General features: G+C 38.8%; 2 protein-coding genes across 5 annotated transcripts in view; both read left to right on the plus strand.

The window, feature by feature from the left end:
• Positions 1 to 5,944, plus strand: part of pank1a (pantothenate kinase 1a) — a 38,696-nt gene extending 32,752 nt beyond the window's left edge. For all 4 annotated transcript variants that reach the window (XM_034681339.1, XM_034681336.1, XM_034681338.1 and 1 more), the window contains 2 exons: positions 631 to 756; positions 872 to 5,944. In XM_034681339.1, coding sequence (XP_034537230.1) covers positions 631 to 756; positions 872 to 931 — 186 coding nt within the window. In that variant the 3' untranslated portion in view covers positions 932 to 5,944. The remainder of the gene's footprint in view (positions 1 to 630; positions 757 to 871) is intronic.
• A 1,457-nt stretch (positions 5,945 to 7,401) lies between these two features.
• LOC117811736 (monocarboxylate transporter 12-B-like) lies at positions 7,402 to 13,745 on the plus strand. The gene is made up of 9 exons (XM_034682172.1): positions 7,402 to 7,551; positions 8,941 to 9,147; positions 10,505 to 10,608; positions 10,707 to 10,850; positions 11,174 to 11,269; positions 11,430 to 11,586; positions 11,846 to 12,382; positions 12,453 to 12,712; positions 12,800 to 13,745. The coding sequence occupies exons 2-9, from the start codon at positions 9,014 to 9,016 to the stop codon at positions 12,955 to 12,957; spliced, it is 1,590 nt and encodes a 529-aa protein (XP_034538063.1). The 5' UTR covers positions 7,402 to 7,551; positions 8,941 to 9,013; the 3' UTR covers positions 12,958 to 13,745.
• Positions 13,746 to 14,386: the final 641 nt, after the last annotated feature.

Consider the following 14,386-nt stretch of genomic DNA (forward strand, 5'->3'; position numbering starts at 1 on the left):
TCAGCTCTCTAGCACCATCATGTGGTGGTAATAAGGTGTTGTATTTTACCCCCAGCTACTGATCTGTATCACATAAAAAAGACATCCAGTAAAAACTTGTTCATTTAAGACCTAGTTAACATATAATGTTTAATTCAATATATGCTTAAGATGAGATAAAAGCATCACTAGATAATTCTGTAAGGAGGTATTTACAATATTTGTTTTATAGAAAACATCTCACCAGTGTTGTAAAATGTTTGTGGAGCCAAATTTCACTTTTTTTTAACCTTTTCTATTATTTTTTCTCTTCTTATAACTATCAGGGGTTGCTCTATATCTCTCTCAGAAATGTTGGTAAAGAAGGAAAAGGCATGTGGGGAGAAAAATTTGGAATCACATTAAGATTTATGTTCATTTTTTTGTCTTTACACAGAGAATTATTCAACAGACAGTTATATTAATAGACAAGAATATTTCTATGTTAGTCTATTTCAGTAAGAATGTGTGTACAGTGTAAATCTGTTACTCTTAGCTGAGCCCCCTAGCCCCCCTTAAAGCATGTTATTCTTTCATTTTTTTTGCATCACATAACACACACAATGCAACTTATTTTATCTGACTTCTTTCATGTCCCTCTCTTCTTCTCAGAAAATTGAGCGTGTGGTGTTTGTTGGGAACTTTCTTCGCATCAACACTGTATCCACAAAGCTGCTAGCCTATGCCATGGACTTCTGGTCTAAAGGACAACTGAGGGCCCTCTTCCTGGAACACGAGGTGAGAAGAGGAAACTCTTACCTCCTAAAAACCTCTAAGAAGTCTTAAGTTTGGATTTCTGAAACCTTCATTCACTCAACAGGCTAACATATAAAGTACGTTTGTCTTCCATTAGGGTTATTTTGGGGCTGTTGGGGCACTGATGGAGCTGCTCAAGACAACAGAAGACCCGTGAACGTGGTCACGGCATGACATCAGCTCTCTACACAACGATGTCATCCAACCCCCTGTACGCTGTGATGTCATCAACTCGCAATGCTGTGACGTCAGCCACTTTTGCCGCTGCTGAAAGGTCCACTTCACACCGGGCCGCTAAAAGGAACACTTAGAGACAGACACAGAAACTGAGAAAAGCCATTTTAATAATTTAACTCTTGTAAATAGAAATAACCTCTAACATTCATCTCCTAAATTTCCCAGAGTTCCCCCCTATTATAGAGGTTTAATATTGTAATCTTTAATTTATGGTTTCCTGTAATTGCCCTCTGTGGACTCCTGTAATCAGGCTGGTGTCAGGAAGCAGAGGATTTTACTGTTCGTTTTTTGTTACCGTGTGTGTTTGTGTGAATAGCTACTGTAGCATTATGGAGGCTGTCATGCCTGGACGACTATTTGTACAACAAGGCAGGATGGTCTGCACATAGGGGTCGTAACTAATCTACCACTTTAACCAGGACTACTATTAATGGTCACTGAGCTCCACGCTGCAGTAGGAGAACAGTTGTGGGAATAGTTTCGGTTAAGGAGGCATTTTGTTGCACAAAAAGTTGCCCTAAAAAGCTACAGTCTTTGCGGATTGCACTAAAGCCAAATCCTGCATCCCATGCCTCCTAAAAAAATCCCTTTCGCTTCTTTTTCTTGCTCCACTGCACATGGCCTTTTGCTTTCGTTTGTCACGCCTCCGTTTGCCTACATCCAAACAATATTAACGACACCATATTGCCCGAATATGCACATCAAGCTAACCTGCTGATTTTAGTGTTAGATGACCAAGTCTTCCTACAGAGAGCACTACTGCTGCTTCGTCCACATTGCTCATTGCTGGCCTGTGATTTCTGTGACTGTACTCTCACCCTTTCTTATCTGTAAGTATTCAGCTGAATTACACTTCAACAGAGCGGACGCCTTTTTCTTCAACCTCGTGCTCCACTGTCACCCTGCTGCTTTGTTTGGATGTCGCTGTGTGAGCTTTCAGACAATGTAAATCATGGCAGAGTAGAAAGGTTGAGTACCCCTGCTGTCGGTGTAAATGTAGAAGACTGATGTAACCATTTTGGGGCATCAGGGACCAAGATGGTTCATTGAGGTTATTATTAATCGCGGTTATTAATCTTGTTACTAAAATTACTATGTGCCAGAGGGAGCAATATAGCCCCTGGTCTAGTCTCTGAATAGCAGGTGATCGGAAGCAGATGAAGACAAAGCAGCGAGCGCATACAACCCACTTTACAGGTTTCTGCCTCCATTTAAGTAGTCTAAGTCTTGCTTTAGACACTTTTTTTTAATTCAACAGGCCACAAAATGTTCAGATTGGCAAAACTCATGTAGAATTTATTCCATCTGACAGTTTTTGAGAATCTAAACTGATGCATTAATCAAGGGACTTTAGAATTGAAAGCTTAAAATTCAAACCTCATCCTGCAGTTACAGTTATTGCATTATATGACGATTACACTACGACAGTTGTGCCCCCACCCCACCCCCCCCTTTCTGCCTGGACCTTTATAGCCTTTCATCTCAGAGTAATGTCAAAGCACTGAACTGTATAGACAGTTAAGTCTCTCAACTGTCCACTGCACCACTGTCTACATGCCTTCAACACCCTTTCCCATTTCCTATTTTATGTCATTCACCTTCATCTTGCAATTTTTTCATGTCAGTTTTTTTTTTGTGTGTGTTTCTGAGCCGCATATACAAGTATTTTTTGACAGTACTTACAGTATAATAATAATAATAACAACAAGGTAAACAGCTATCATATAGTTGAATGTTATACAACCCTTCTCAACTTCTTTTTGACAGAACCCCCTCTTCTCTGTCTAGCTGACCCATGGATTACTACCCTGATAATTAACATGTTTTCAGCTATGTAGTTCTTCTTTTATCCAGTTAATCTGTATAAAGGTACATAGGAGATGGGATTATGACCACATTGTTCTAAAGACTAACAAATAACAATACCAGTTCATAAGTCACAGAGTAACATAGTAGCCAAATCATATTTTTAAGCATAGTGTTACTAAAGACGCTAGTATTTTTCTATTGTTTACACATTGAGTGTAACAGACTTCATTCACTCTCCATCAGCTTCAATAATCCCAATGCAAAGACTTGCGCCGGTGTTAAGAGTAAAACTGGCAAAGTACTGTATGCATGTTGTGGAGTTTGCCACTGTTTTCTTTAACAACAATGAATCCTCAGTGAGTTAAATCCACCTTCTTTCACCTTTGAGGACATTGCAAATGATTGTTTGGAGTGCTTTTTTTTTCTATTCTTTTAATTTGCCTTTTTCCAACTTATGTTTGGATGGTTAAGGTGGCCTCCAGTTGTCAGGTGCCACTCATCTTAAACCCCCATCAGTTGCCTTTTTCTTTGTGTTCGCCTGGTTTCACCGTGTTTGTGCCCTTCAGTCTCCTGTGTGATATCATCTCTCACCTGCTCACCTTTGCCTCAGTGTTTTTGTAACATTGTGCACACAGATGTTTTCTTTTTTTTTGTGTTTTTTTTTTTTTGTCTGCAGTGAACATACATTTATGGGTTTTTTCAGTATTCACAACTCAACTGATAGTCCCATGTGTGTGAGCAATACAAAAGAACCCCACAACTCTTGCAGCAACAGCCTTCTTTGGGTATTACAGATCATAAAAAAAATAATAATGGGAACTGGAATTTGGAAAAGTAGAGTTTTCCAGGTTTGTTCTTTTTTTTTTGTTTTCGTTTGTTTGGTTTGGGAACAGTTTCATAAAACTCTGATGTCCTTTTGGTTGTTTTATTGTTTTGTGGCCAGTAGTACTAAGTGAGTTTATCTCTTATGTGATCTTGAAAATATTGTTGTATAGAATTTATTTTATTGTTTTGGTTGTTTTTGGTTGGCACAAAAGAACCAGTGTGATTGTTTGCAAAAATGTAATTCCCTGCATTAACGCTCTGTCAGGCTGAAGAAGATGTGCAGCACTTAACGACAGGGATCAGAGTCTCACTGCAAGTTTAACCTTAAAAATCTGTCATCACTATCACCAAAACCTTATTTTAGAACAGGTCAACACTCAGACAATAGTGGCATTTATTCATAGAGGTTAGTTTTACCATTGTCCAACTGATAATCAAATTCTTCAGTCCTGGTGTCAGTGCTTTATTTCCTTTGGAAACAGATGTATGAAGACATACATGGTCTGTTCAAAATACAGGTGACGTGTTGTAAAGTGTTTCTGTATAATCTGTGGACTGTAGATTTGCAGATTATACCATAATGTTCACATAAACTAGTGAGTTTATGGGGAAATAATAAGTATAAATACTTGTTGTATTTTGGACCTTAGTGATGTAACTTCTGCATCATCAGTGTTTTTCACTACACTCATAAAATCTGACCTTTTTGTGACCATCTGTCCTTTAGAAAGTGTTTCACACACACTTTCTTTAGCTGTAACACAAAGTCAGTATAACGACTGGATTTGGTCACTTCATTGGTTGATGCAGTTTTAGGCCCCTGCCCCACTGGGATCGTCTGTACTTTAATCAGTATCTGTTCCTCTGTAAAGTTTGGACTGGACAGCAAGTGTTCTGTCATTCACAATGAACTCTAACCAACTGGCTATGCAGTAACTCATCCATGGATCTCTTTGTCTACAAACTCACTTCTTCTCTACAGCTCCCAGAGTTTAACTTGTTTGTAAATGTTTTTGAAAAGAATATGCAACCCTGTGAGTTTTTCCCTCTAAGTTATCCTGTTTGAATCTTGATGGAGAGAGTTTCTCCTCCAGATGTTTGTCCTGCTGATTTACTTACTCTATTAAAGGTGGATGCTTGCAACTGAATGTTTTAGGCCAAATTATGCACCAAAATGAGCGTATCAAGCATTTATTTTCAGTCTGTATACTGTGGCACCATTAAGTCATGACACCTACAAAGAAGAGCTTTTTAAAGTTGCAGTTATAAATAGTCTGGAGCTTTGCGACAATAATAACATGTTGTATACCAGTCACATGACCACCTGACCTTTTGCTCTTTAAAGTTTTGCAGAACTTTTCAGGATTTCCTTGAAGGTTCTTAATCTGGTCCAGCATCCTGTTGCATGACACATCCAGCCTTAAAACTGTCTTCTGGTATGCTTGACTCGCAGGACAGACCTTTTTCTCCTTGTGTATTTGATTGTACAGAGATTTTGTAAATAATAATAATAATATGATATATTCTACACCAGCAATCTGTCTGTTGATAAAGTTCTTTCAACTGTTCAGGGCCGGGTTTCCCAAACATGACTCGGCACTTCATTTACAAATCCCTACGCAGACAGAAGACGCTTTCCCTTGCAGCCTTATCACCTTTACCAACATCCTAGAGTGGTTATAGATAACGTAAGCTAATACTTTTAGGAGTCAGATTTAGCTTGATTGTTGTGTATGACTAACAATGTTTCCTCTGAGGGACTAGATGTGATTTTTTTTGTAATCTTTTTGGCATCATTGTAAGCCTACATGTATTAAACCTACAAATCAATAACTTAACATTTAATGTTACTTTCCTAAGATTTAAAATCACATTCTGGTTCATTTGACATTGATTAAGAACTAAACAAGTCATACTGGCATTGCATGGTGATAAGAACTAAGTGGGAAATATGGTGATGTTAAAATATACTATTTTCTTCACTTGGAAGTGTTTACACTGTGTTAATGCTCTTGATGGCCACAGTCCAGGTGCTTTTTGTCTGCAGGATTACTGTGCTGGTTGTTCACATTGGCTCCTTTGTGATCCAGAGTCAGATGTGATAGTTTTGGGAAGCCCTGTGCTGGTTGTTGGCGTCAGTTCTGCTGCTGCTACTGCTTTTAAACCTGGTTTTAAAACAGAAAGACTTAAAAGAAAAAAAGGTTAAATAAAAAAATGTCTCCCTGCCTTGTGCAATCTGTATGTACTGAAGTGAAGAGATTTTTTTTTCAAAAAGGAATTAAACTAAAACTGGATGAGATATGTTATCTGAATGTTTCTTTAATCACATATTGGGAAAGACACACCTGTAAGACGTTGAGACAGAGGAAAAAGACAAGGATCTGAAAAATCACAGGGAGTAAGCCAGAAAAAAAAAGATAGAGGAAAGAGTGAAAAAGGAAGGCACATGAAGTTGTGTGGATTGTATTAATGCTTCGTGTAGACACCCACAAGACTGCATGTAGTGGTCTGGCCTATCACAGTGATAGCCAATTGTTTTGTTTTCTATATTGCCTGAAAATTATCCATGATCACAAGAAAACGTTATTATATTGTGATAATGAAAAGAACTAAATATTACAGGTTAGAATTTAACAAATTAAATGTCCAGTTAGGGCTTTATGTCAGACATGAATCACATTAAGACATCGCATTGAGGTCCATTTGAAAACCACAGCGATGTAAAAAATGTTTAGTAAGGAAGTGACATAAAACATAATTACAGAAAGCTAGATACATGTGCCTTAAATTTTTACTACATAGAATTTAAATAGAATTTGTATTTTTACCAAAGCTGGGTAAATGTATGTGACAGAAACACAAATTATGATCAGGGATGTTTGATGAATCCTTAAGCACATGAATATATCAGTAAATACTGCACCAAGGCTGAAGCCATTTAAGCTAGTTACTTAGCTGAAACAAGCTATCCACAGCTAACGTCCATTAGCTTGTAGGCTAAAATACTTTGAACTAAACTGCAACAAGAGATGAAGAAAGGATAATCAGATTTTTATTCTCAGGACAAACATTAATTCCGCCTTGAGCGCTTGTATTAACTTTTAGTTTCATAGCCAGCTTAATATTAACTTAAGTCTGGTATCAAGATGTAGATTAGCCCCTCAAGGTAATTCAGCTATCTGTTAAGTAAAGTGCACCATGAGTGTGTCAGTCAGAAAGTCTGAAGTACCAAGGGATAAATACTATGATAAATACTATGGTAAATTACTCTTAGTTTACTTTCAAATTCAAGGGGAGAATTATATGTTCTTTAAACCAACTCAAGGTTTAAGTACAACAATGTAGGTGTAAAGGTTTTTAGTCTTATTCAGTTATTTTGATCCTACCCATATAAGAAACTACTGCCTTTTTGAAAAAATGTAAACATTATACCAGTATGGCAGGAAACATAATCATTTAAAACAAAAAAACATTGACTCCACAAATCCTCCAGAAACACCCAAGACTTGGGGTCGGGGGGGATTTGAAAGTTGTTCAATAACCTTATCTTTATCACAGGAGATTAAATAGTTTTAAAATCCTGTTACGTACAGTCTGTCTGTACCAGACTATAACCACCATCATTATGCAACAGTAAAAAAGGGTAGAAACAGAGAGAGAGAGAGAGAGAGAGAGAGAGAGAGAGAGAGAGGGGGGGGACACACACCTGTGGAGCACCTTTGTCCCTCCTCCCTTTCCTCTCCCCCTCTTATCTTCAGTTTGCAGCTCACTTGAGATGCAGTTCCTCCAAGGTGTCTGCAGGACAGGCTGCAGGAACTGTCTTAACATTTTAGTGTTTGACTGTTAGTGCTTCTGCCACACAGCTGAGCGATTACATGGAGGAGCTGAGACGGACTGGAAGCTGAAGTAAGACTTTCTATGTTTTTCCTTTAAAAACAAAAAATTGGGTTAGGAGTACTTAATTTTTCTCTGTCCACCTCTCCAGTGTTAATTAATGTTGGCGTCCCCTCTGTCTTCATTTATTAATCAACTTTTTTATGCTTTACTGGTGACAAACTTTCCCTGAAACTCTAGCTATTAATAACATGCCTTGATTGCTTGTGGGGAACAGCTTTTTCCAGTGAATCATTGTGCTTTTATTCCTCATTGCCAGTTTACTTTGCAGCGTCATTTGTGACTTGATGTCAGTCAACATAAAGACACACATGCAAACTTTTCAACTTGTTAATAGAACTTCTCCGAGCATCAGATGGCACAGCAAGAGCAGTTTCTATAACACATCAGTGTTTCTTTTACTGCTTTTTTTCCCTGAGTTAAAGTTTTCTTTCATGTCGCTCTGCCCTTCTTATCATCACACTGTCACACACAAACACACATGACAATACTCAGCTTGTTCATTCAGATTCCCTCAGTCTGATTGGGTATCTTTAACGGTTCTAGTCAGACCAAGTGGCTGAGATGCAAAGCAGCCCAGCTGGTGTCGCAGGCATGTTCTTTTCAAATGGAAACACAGACTGCTTCACGGCTGCTGGTTTGCATCTGGAGGTATTTCAAATACATTAAAAGGATGGACTGAGAGTGTGGAGCTTAGCCTCCAGGTGTGATAATTAAATGCAAACAAGCAGGGTCTCTTGTTAGTATCTCAAACACCAAAACTTCCCACAGAGAAGGTGGATAACTATTTGTAACTTGAAACACACACAGGACGCAAAGATGAAGATAAAAAGGTCCTCTTGTATCATCTAGTGTGACCAGCTTCAAATTAATGGATACTTTATTCCAAATGCTTAAAGTTACAAATATGGCCAGGAGAGGCTGTGTACTCCTTGTATGGGAGTGTTCAAATACAGACAAGTTTCAGTGTTTTGTTGCTTCTGGTGAGCTGATTACATGCTTTCATCTTCTGCTCACAGGACCATTTTACACATTAAATGCTTCATTCAAAAGAAAAAAACGCTATATGTAAGTGTAACTGCACTAAGTACTGGATCAAAGAACTACATTATCCAAAACAATATCAGTTTACATTCACTGGCTCTGTTTAAGAGCAAGTGTTTTCAATTGAGAAGTGAAGAAATAATTCTCCATATACTGCTGATTTAAAAGTAGTGGTAATACTTGTCAATATGACTTGTCAGTAAAACCCCACCCCTGGTGCTCACATTCACGGCTTATTTTCTGCCTGTTGAGGTTTTGTCTGTTTGTATGAGTAAGCCTCCCACTGAGTTTTATAGTGAATTACTTTGTTTTCCACAGCTAAATACCAATAATTGAAATTGTGCCTTACATTTACAGCCAAAGAGAAACATTGAGGAGGGGAGTGACCCCTGGCAGCTGATGTCAATCTGCCTTCTTATTGGCTTGAGTGATGGCGGTCAGCAAGGAGAAGCTGGAAAGAGGCAGGAAGGTGTTGGAGGTCACAACCCCACCAGAAGGAGGCTGGGGTTGGATGATTGTGGCTGGATGTTTTCTTGCCACTATCTGCATCCGGGCAGTGACCAGGTGAATGTATAAGTTTGTTTGAGGATGTGTGTAATTGTTGAACTTTCCTGGCATTTTCAAGTTGGAGAATAAGGCAGTAGCATCACTGACTAGACTTCGATTGCCCCCCCTGATAGGTAAACTTCAGTGAAACCTCAAGTAATCAGAATGAAGGTCTATTAATCACAGAAATTAAGCTGAACTAGGTGTAAGTATACTTAGTGATGTTTTATTTTCCACTTTCTGGGGAAATCTTGGTTTGGAGGATCTGTAAGTTTTATGGAAGTGATGATCTTGGTCTCTCCTCGAGAAGAAGATCTGAGCTTGTACAAAGTATGAGAACATAGAAAGAGCATTAAAAGCACAACATTTGCACATGGCACCACATTGGATTCAGTAGAAAAATAACCATCTCATTTTAACTGATGAAATAGGAGTTGTTTTCTTCCTGAATGCTGCTGAATGTCCCTATGACTGCATGCTTTGACTCTAACTGATTGGAAGAAGTTCTTTTAATGTTTGTCAAAAATGCCAGGAATAAATGTTGAGTGATATATGATCATATATATGCTTTTAGTATCAGCCAATCCTCAGGTTGAGGTACAGTATCGGTAAGGAAGAAATAATTTACCTGAAATGTTTTCTCTGCTCGGATGCCATGAAACGGTGGAGTAACTTCTTGTTGGTTACATAATACATAATCAAAGTCATAAAAATGAGGTCGGGGAGGACAGAGCTTTCCGATTGTCGGATTTTAAAGACTGCCATAAACTGATAAACTCCTTAATCAACTTTTCACTTCTGATATGATGGTGTTTCCTACGGGTAGGTTTTATGATCTAAGTCGCCTGACAGTGGGGAACATAATTTTATGATGACTGCTTTGAATTGAGATGCAGGGTCATTTTGACCTAACAATCACAGTCAAGTCTTAATCTCTGTCTCACTCTAAAATGCTGACTCTCTAAATGTGATACATATATTTCTGAGTGTTATAAACAAAATATGACAGACTTTCATGAGCTTGTCTGACCAGTTTATTGCTGTCTTAGAAACGTGTTTTCTTAAAAATTAACCAAAAGAAGATCTGTTCGAGGCGTTCATAGCACCCTTTATTCTCCCTCTTATTGCTCAATAGAAACTTTTAAGTTAATGTGTCAGGTAGAAGACTCTTCCTGAAAAAGAAAGTCTGAACAGTGGAGGCAATTTAACAACAAATCTGAAAGTTTTGACTATAAGATTTTAGATGTAACTTCCGTTCCTCATCAGGGAGAATAGTCAACGAGTCAACAAGTGAAATCAGTATCATTTGTATGAGATTTTGTCATCTATATGTGAAAACACATCAATTCCAACACTCCCCTGTCCTTCAATCCAGATGTGTTTCCATGTTCTTTGTGGAGTTCCAGCTTCACTTTGGGAAAGACTATTCAACAACCGCCTGGATCCACAGTCTGGTTGACTCCACCACCATGCTCTGTGGTAAGATGCTCTAAAAGGCTTTATTTGCTTGGTTCATGGTCAACTGTTCATTTGTCAATCAATGCAATAAAAGTTACTCACACACACTGTGTTTCCAGCTCCTCTTGGGAGTTTCCTTGGCAATCGTCTTTCCTGCAGATCTACAGTGATCCTGGGAGGTCTGCTGTCCTCTACCGGTCTAGTCCTCAGCTCCTTTGCATCCTGTCTGGAGCATCTCTACATCTCAATGGGCATCATCACAGGTACACTTACCAAAGCTATGGTTTACATAACATTTAATGAATACATAAAATACTACACGGCTATGGAGGACAGAGAGAGATCAGATTTTTCCTTTACCAGAAACTTGCAACAGCTCTGTGACAGGCTAGCTCCATAATGATGAACTGAGTAAGCCTCAGTGTTGTTAGAGTAAATTTTAAAGTGTATCTCTGATTGTTGTGAATCACATTCGCAAGATTGAAACATGCTTTGCTGGACTAACTTAACTTATGATGCATTTATAGCTGGGTGTGTCAAAGTAATCTGGCAACATGACTCCAAGTCCCTTTATCATCTTCTACAGGTCTTGGCTTTGCTCTCAGCTACACACCAGCTGTTGCAATGGTTGGGGGGTACTTCAGGGAGAGGAAAGCTCTGGCCTATGGAATTGCCCTGTCTGGTAGCGACCTTATCTTCATACCTCACCCTCCCATCTTCTTCTTCCCACTCTTCCATAATTCTCCTTGCATGACTGCTTTATACTTTCCTCTACCTGTGCCTGTCCTCTACTCTCCATGCGTCATTCCATCCCATCAAACCCAGCTTCGCCTCATCTACAGGTAATGGCATCGGGACTTTTGTCTTGGCCCCGGCAGTCCAGCTTCTTATTGAGCTTTACTCCTGGAGAGGAGCTCTGCTTGTCCTTGGAGGATTTGTTTCAAACCTGTGTGTCTGTGGTGCCCTGATGAGGCCACTGGTACCAAGAGGAGGTAAAAGGTATGCTCAGCTCCAATGCAACTGTAGTACTGAGTTGAATATTCTTTTAGTTTATAATAGCATCAATAGGATACTTTGTGAGAATATAAAAGGTTACAAGATCGCTGCACATTGTTAGATTACTCTGAGCCAATCTAAGCTTAGCTAAGCTTGATAAGCTAATCTAACAGTCCCTATAACTAGCTTCATGGTTTACCTGCTTCAGTTTCATGATCTGTTTCACTTTAATATCTTTTCTCCTGCTTTACTCCATCTTTAGGCTGCAGGGAAAAAATGAGTCAAACTTGGAAAAGGACTGCACAACAACAATGCTGGATACCAAAGACACGCAAAAAGAGCCAACCCTAGGGGAGACCAAACTGTCCAGACCAGAAAATGGCAGCACAATTGATGACTTTAAAACGGTGGAATTTATGAATATGAAGAACAAGGCAGCTGATATTAAACCACAAACAGAGGTTTCGGGACTTATAGAGAAAAAAAACTTGGACCCTCATGTTTTGGGTGACTCTAGCCCTTCCACTGAGGCTTTACTGAACACAAAAACTCCTTCCAAAGGTCGTTTTGTCTGCCTTCAGTCCACTCAGGACTTTGGATTTCTTCTGTTACCCGACTTCTTGTTTCTGTCTGTGTCCCTCCTGTTCCTTGCTTATGGTTGCAGCACTCCAGTAGTTTACCTGGTTCCCTATGCCCTCAGTGTGGGAGTTGGGTATCAGCAGGCTGCCTTCCTCATGTCCATATTTGGAGTCAGTGGCATTGTGGGTAACATCACCTTCGGATGGATCAGTGACAGGAAGTAAGTAGTGGAGATTGAGGTATATAATGTCTCATTAAAGCCCAATACTAATAGAGTTTCTTCCCTCCAGGTATCTAAAGAAGTATCGCATGCTGACCTACATGGTGGCAATTGGCATGGAGGGCCTCTGCTGTATGTGCCTCCCCCTCTTTAACTCCTTCTCCTTTCTGGTCGCATTTTGTATTCTCTATGGGTACTTTGATGGAGCCTATGTAGCACTCATCCCTGTTGTAACCTCTGATGTTGTGGGCTCCAACTACCTGACCTGTGCACTGGGTGTGGTCTATTTCCTGCATGCTGCGCCATACTTGGTCAGCCCACCAATAGGAGGTAAGTGTTCACAAATTGATACCAGACTTGTGGTGCAGTGATTTTCCGTTGAGGTATAACACATCTTCCTCATTTCTCTGTTTTCAGGTTGGTTTGTAGATAAAACAGGAAACTACACAGCCACCTTCTTCATCAGTGGGACTTCCTTCATGATCAGCTCTGTGGTCTTAGCAGCTGGCATGCTAGTCAAACACTGCCAGAGGAAAAGGTCTAACTCTGCTTCAGCTCAGCACAGCCTCATATGACAAAAAAGATTCATCTACATCTGCCAGGTGTTCATCACTTGTGACGTAGAAAAGGTGCAACTGTTACATACCTCATGTGTCATGGTGTGTTTTGGACACAAGATTTTAAGGCTCAAAAAGAGGAGAGCCAGGTGGAACAAAGCTTTCAGACTCTGTGCCTTTTTACAGACGAAAAAAAGTTGACTTTGAGGCAAAGCGAATTACTTGTAATAGCTTGTTTATTTTTATTTTTTTCTTTCTTTCCTGAAATTGAATTTGAACCAACAGAATTCCAATCATCTCTTTGAATTTTATTGTGCAATTTAACCATATTAAGTGTTATTTGTTATGATAAATTGAATTGGTTCAATGTTTTCTATCACTGTACATTTAAGTCATAAATTACAGAAACAATCTTCAAAACATGGAAGACATCTCAGTTAGTCTACCATGAACCTATGTCAGGGAACTTTGGTGGTACAAGATTGTTCAAGACCCTCACCCACTGCTTTGCCGTGATATTGCAGACATCCAACAATCTGTGGGATTCATTAAACAAACAATGCATAAAGCTTTATATGATTATATATATACTGTTTATGTATATATATATACAATGGGAGATGGTGGCAGGTCCACCATCATTGGAGAATTAAAGAGAAATCTAATGCTGCAATTAAACAGTTTCTGCTAAACTAGCTGTTTCTGATTTACATTTGGATATATAGTCAACCTCTGTTGCAGACTGTTTGGTTTTATAACAGCAAGTTTAACTTTTGTGACTCTTCAATAAAACTTCTATGAAAATATTTCTCATGACCATAAACATTTGTGATGACTTCAATGTGAGCTTATCAGAAAAAAGGAAATTTTAGAACATTATAATGATACTCTTATTAAAATTAAAAATAATATATGTACAGTATGTTTGTGGACCTAACCAAGGGAAGGGGCTTTGATGGCCCTGGAATGTAAATACACTATTTGTCACTCTTTTTATTATAGTTGCCATAAGTAAAGTGAGCTAAAAATATCTTAAAAGAATGAGGGTCGCTCTATGATGCCCCCTCTCACCCATACTAAATTTTCAAAATGGTTTATATCTGCCCCCGTGAGACTACACTATGGAATGAATCTGCCAGTTATCAAGAGAGTCAAGTGAGGGAAGCTGCTGCACCATGCCTCTCCGCAAAAAGTAAAAAGCATGATATCAGAAAACAAGGAAATGAGGGGAAAGAGAAAACTTTTTTTTTTTACCCCTTTGAAAAAACAATGTGATAGACTACAACTCACCCGGTTAGTCCCATTTAATCTCAACTTTTCCAAGATACAATGATATCAAAAACATGTTTTGTTAACAACACTTGATAAAATCTTTTTTTTTAATAACATGGAGAAGTAGGCAAAAAAGCCAGTTTTATTAACAGTCACGATTGTGTGTACAAAATCA

The sequence above is a fragment of the Notolabrus celidotus genome, chromosome 4 (genome assembly GCF_009762535.1).
Source record: "Notolabrus celidotus isolate fNotCel1 chromosome 4, fNotCel1.pri, whole genome shotgun sequence".
Taxonomy (NCBI): domain Eukaryota; kingdom Metazoa; phylum Chordata; class Actinopteri; order Labriformes; family Labridae; genus Notolabrus; species Notolabrus celidotus.

What these genes read in the sequence shown, in the direction of transcription:
- LOC117811736 (XM_034682172.1), top strand. Translation starts at nt 9,014, where the DNA reads ATGGCGGTCAGCAAGGAGAAGCTGGAAAGAGGCAGGAAGGTGTTGGAG. An exon ending in CTCAATGGGCATCATCACAG is followed by an intron (nt 10,851 to 11,173) that starts GTACACTTACCA and finishes CATCTTCTACAG; the next exon opens with GTCTTGGCTTTGCTCTCAGC. An exon ending in GGATGGATCAGTGACAGGAA is followed by an intron (nt 12,383 to 12,452) that starts GTAAGTAGTGGA and finishes TCTTCCCTCCAG; the next exon opens with GTATCTAAAGAAGTATCGCA.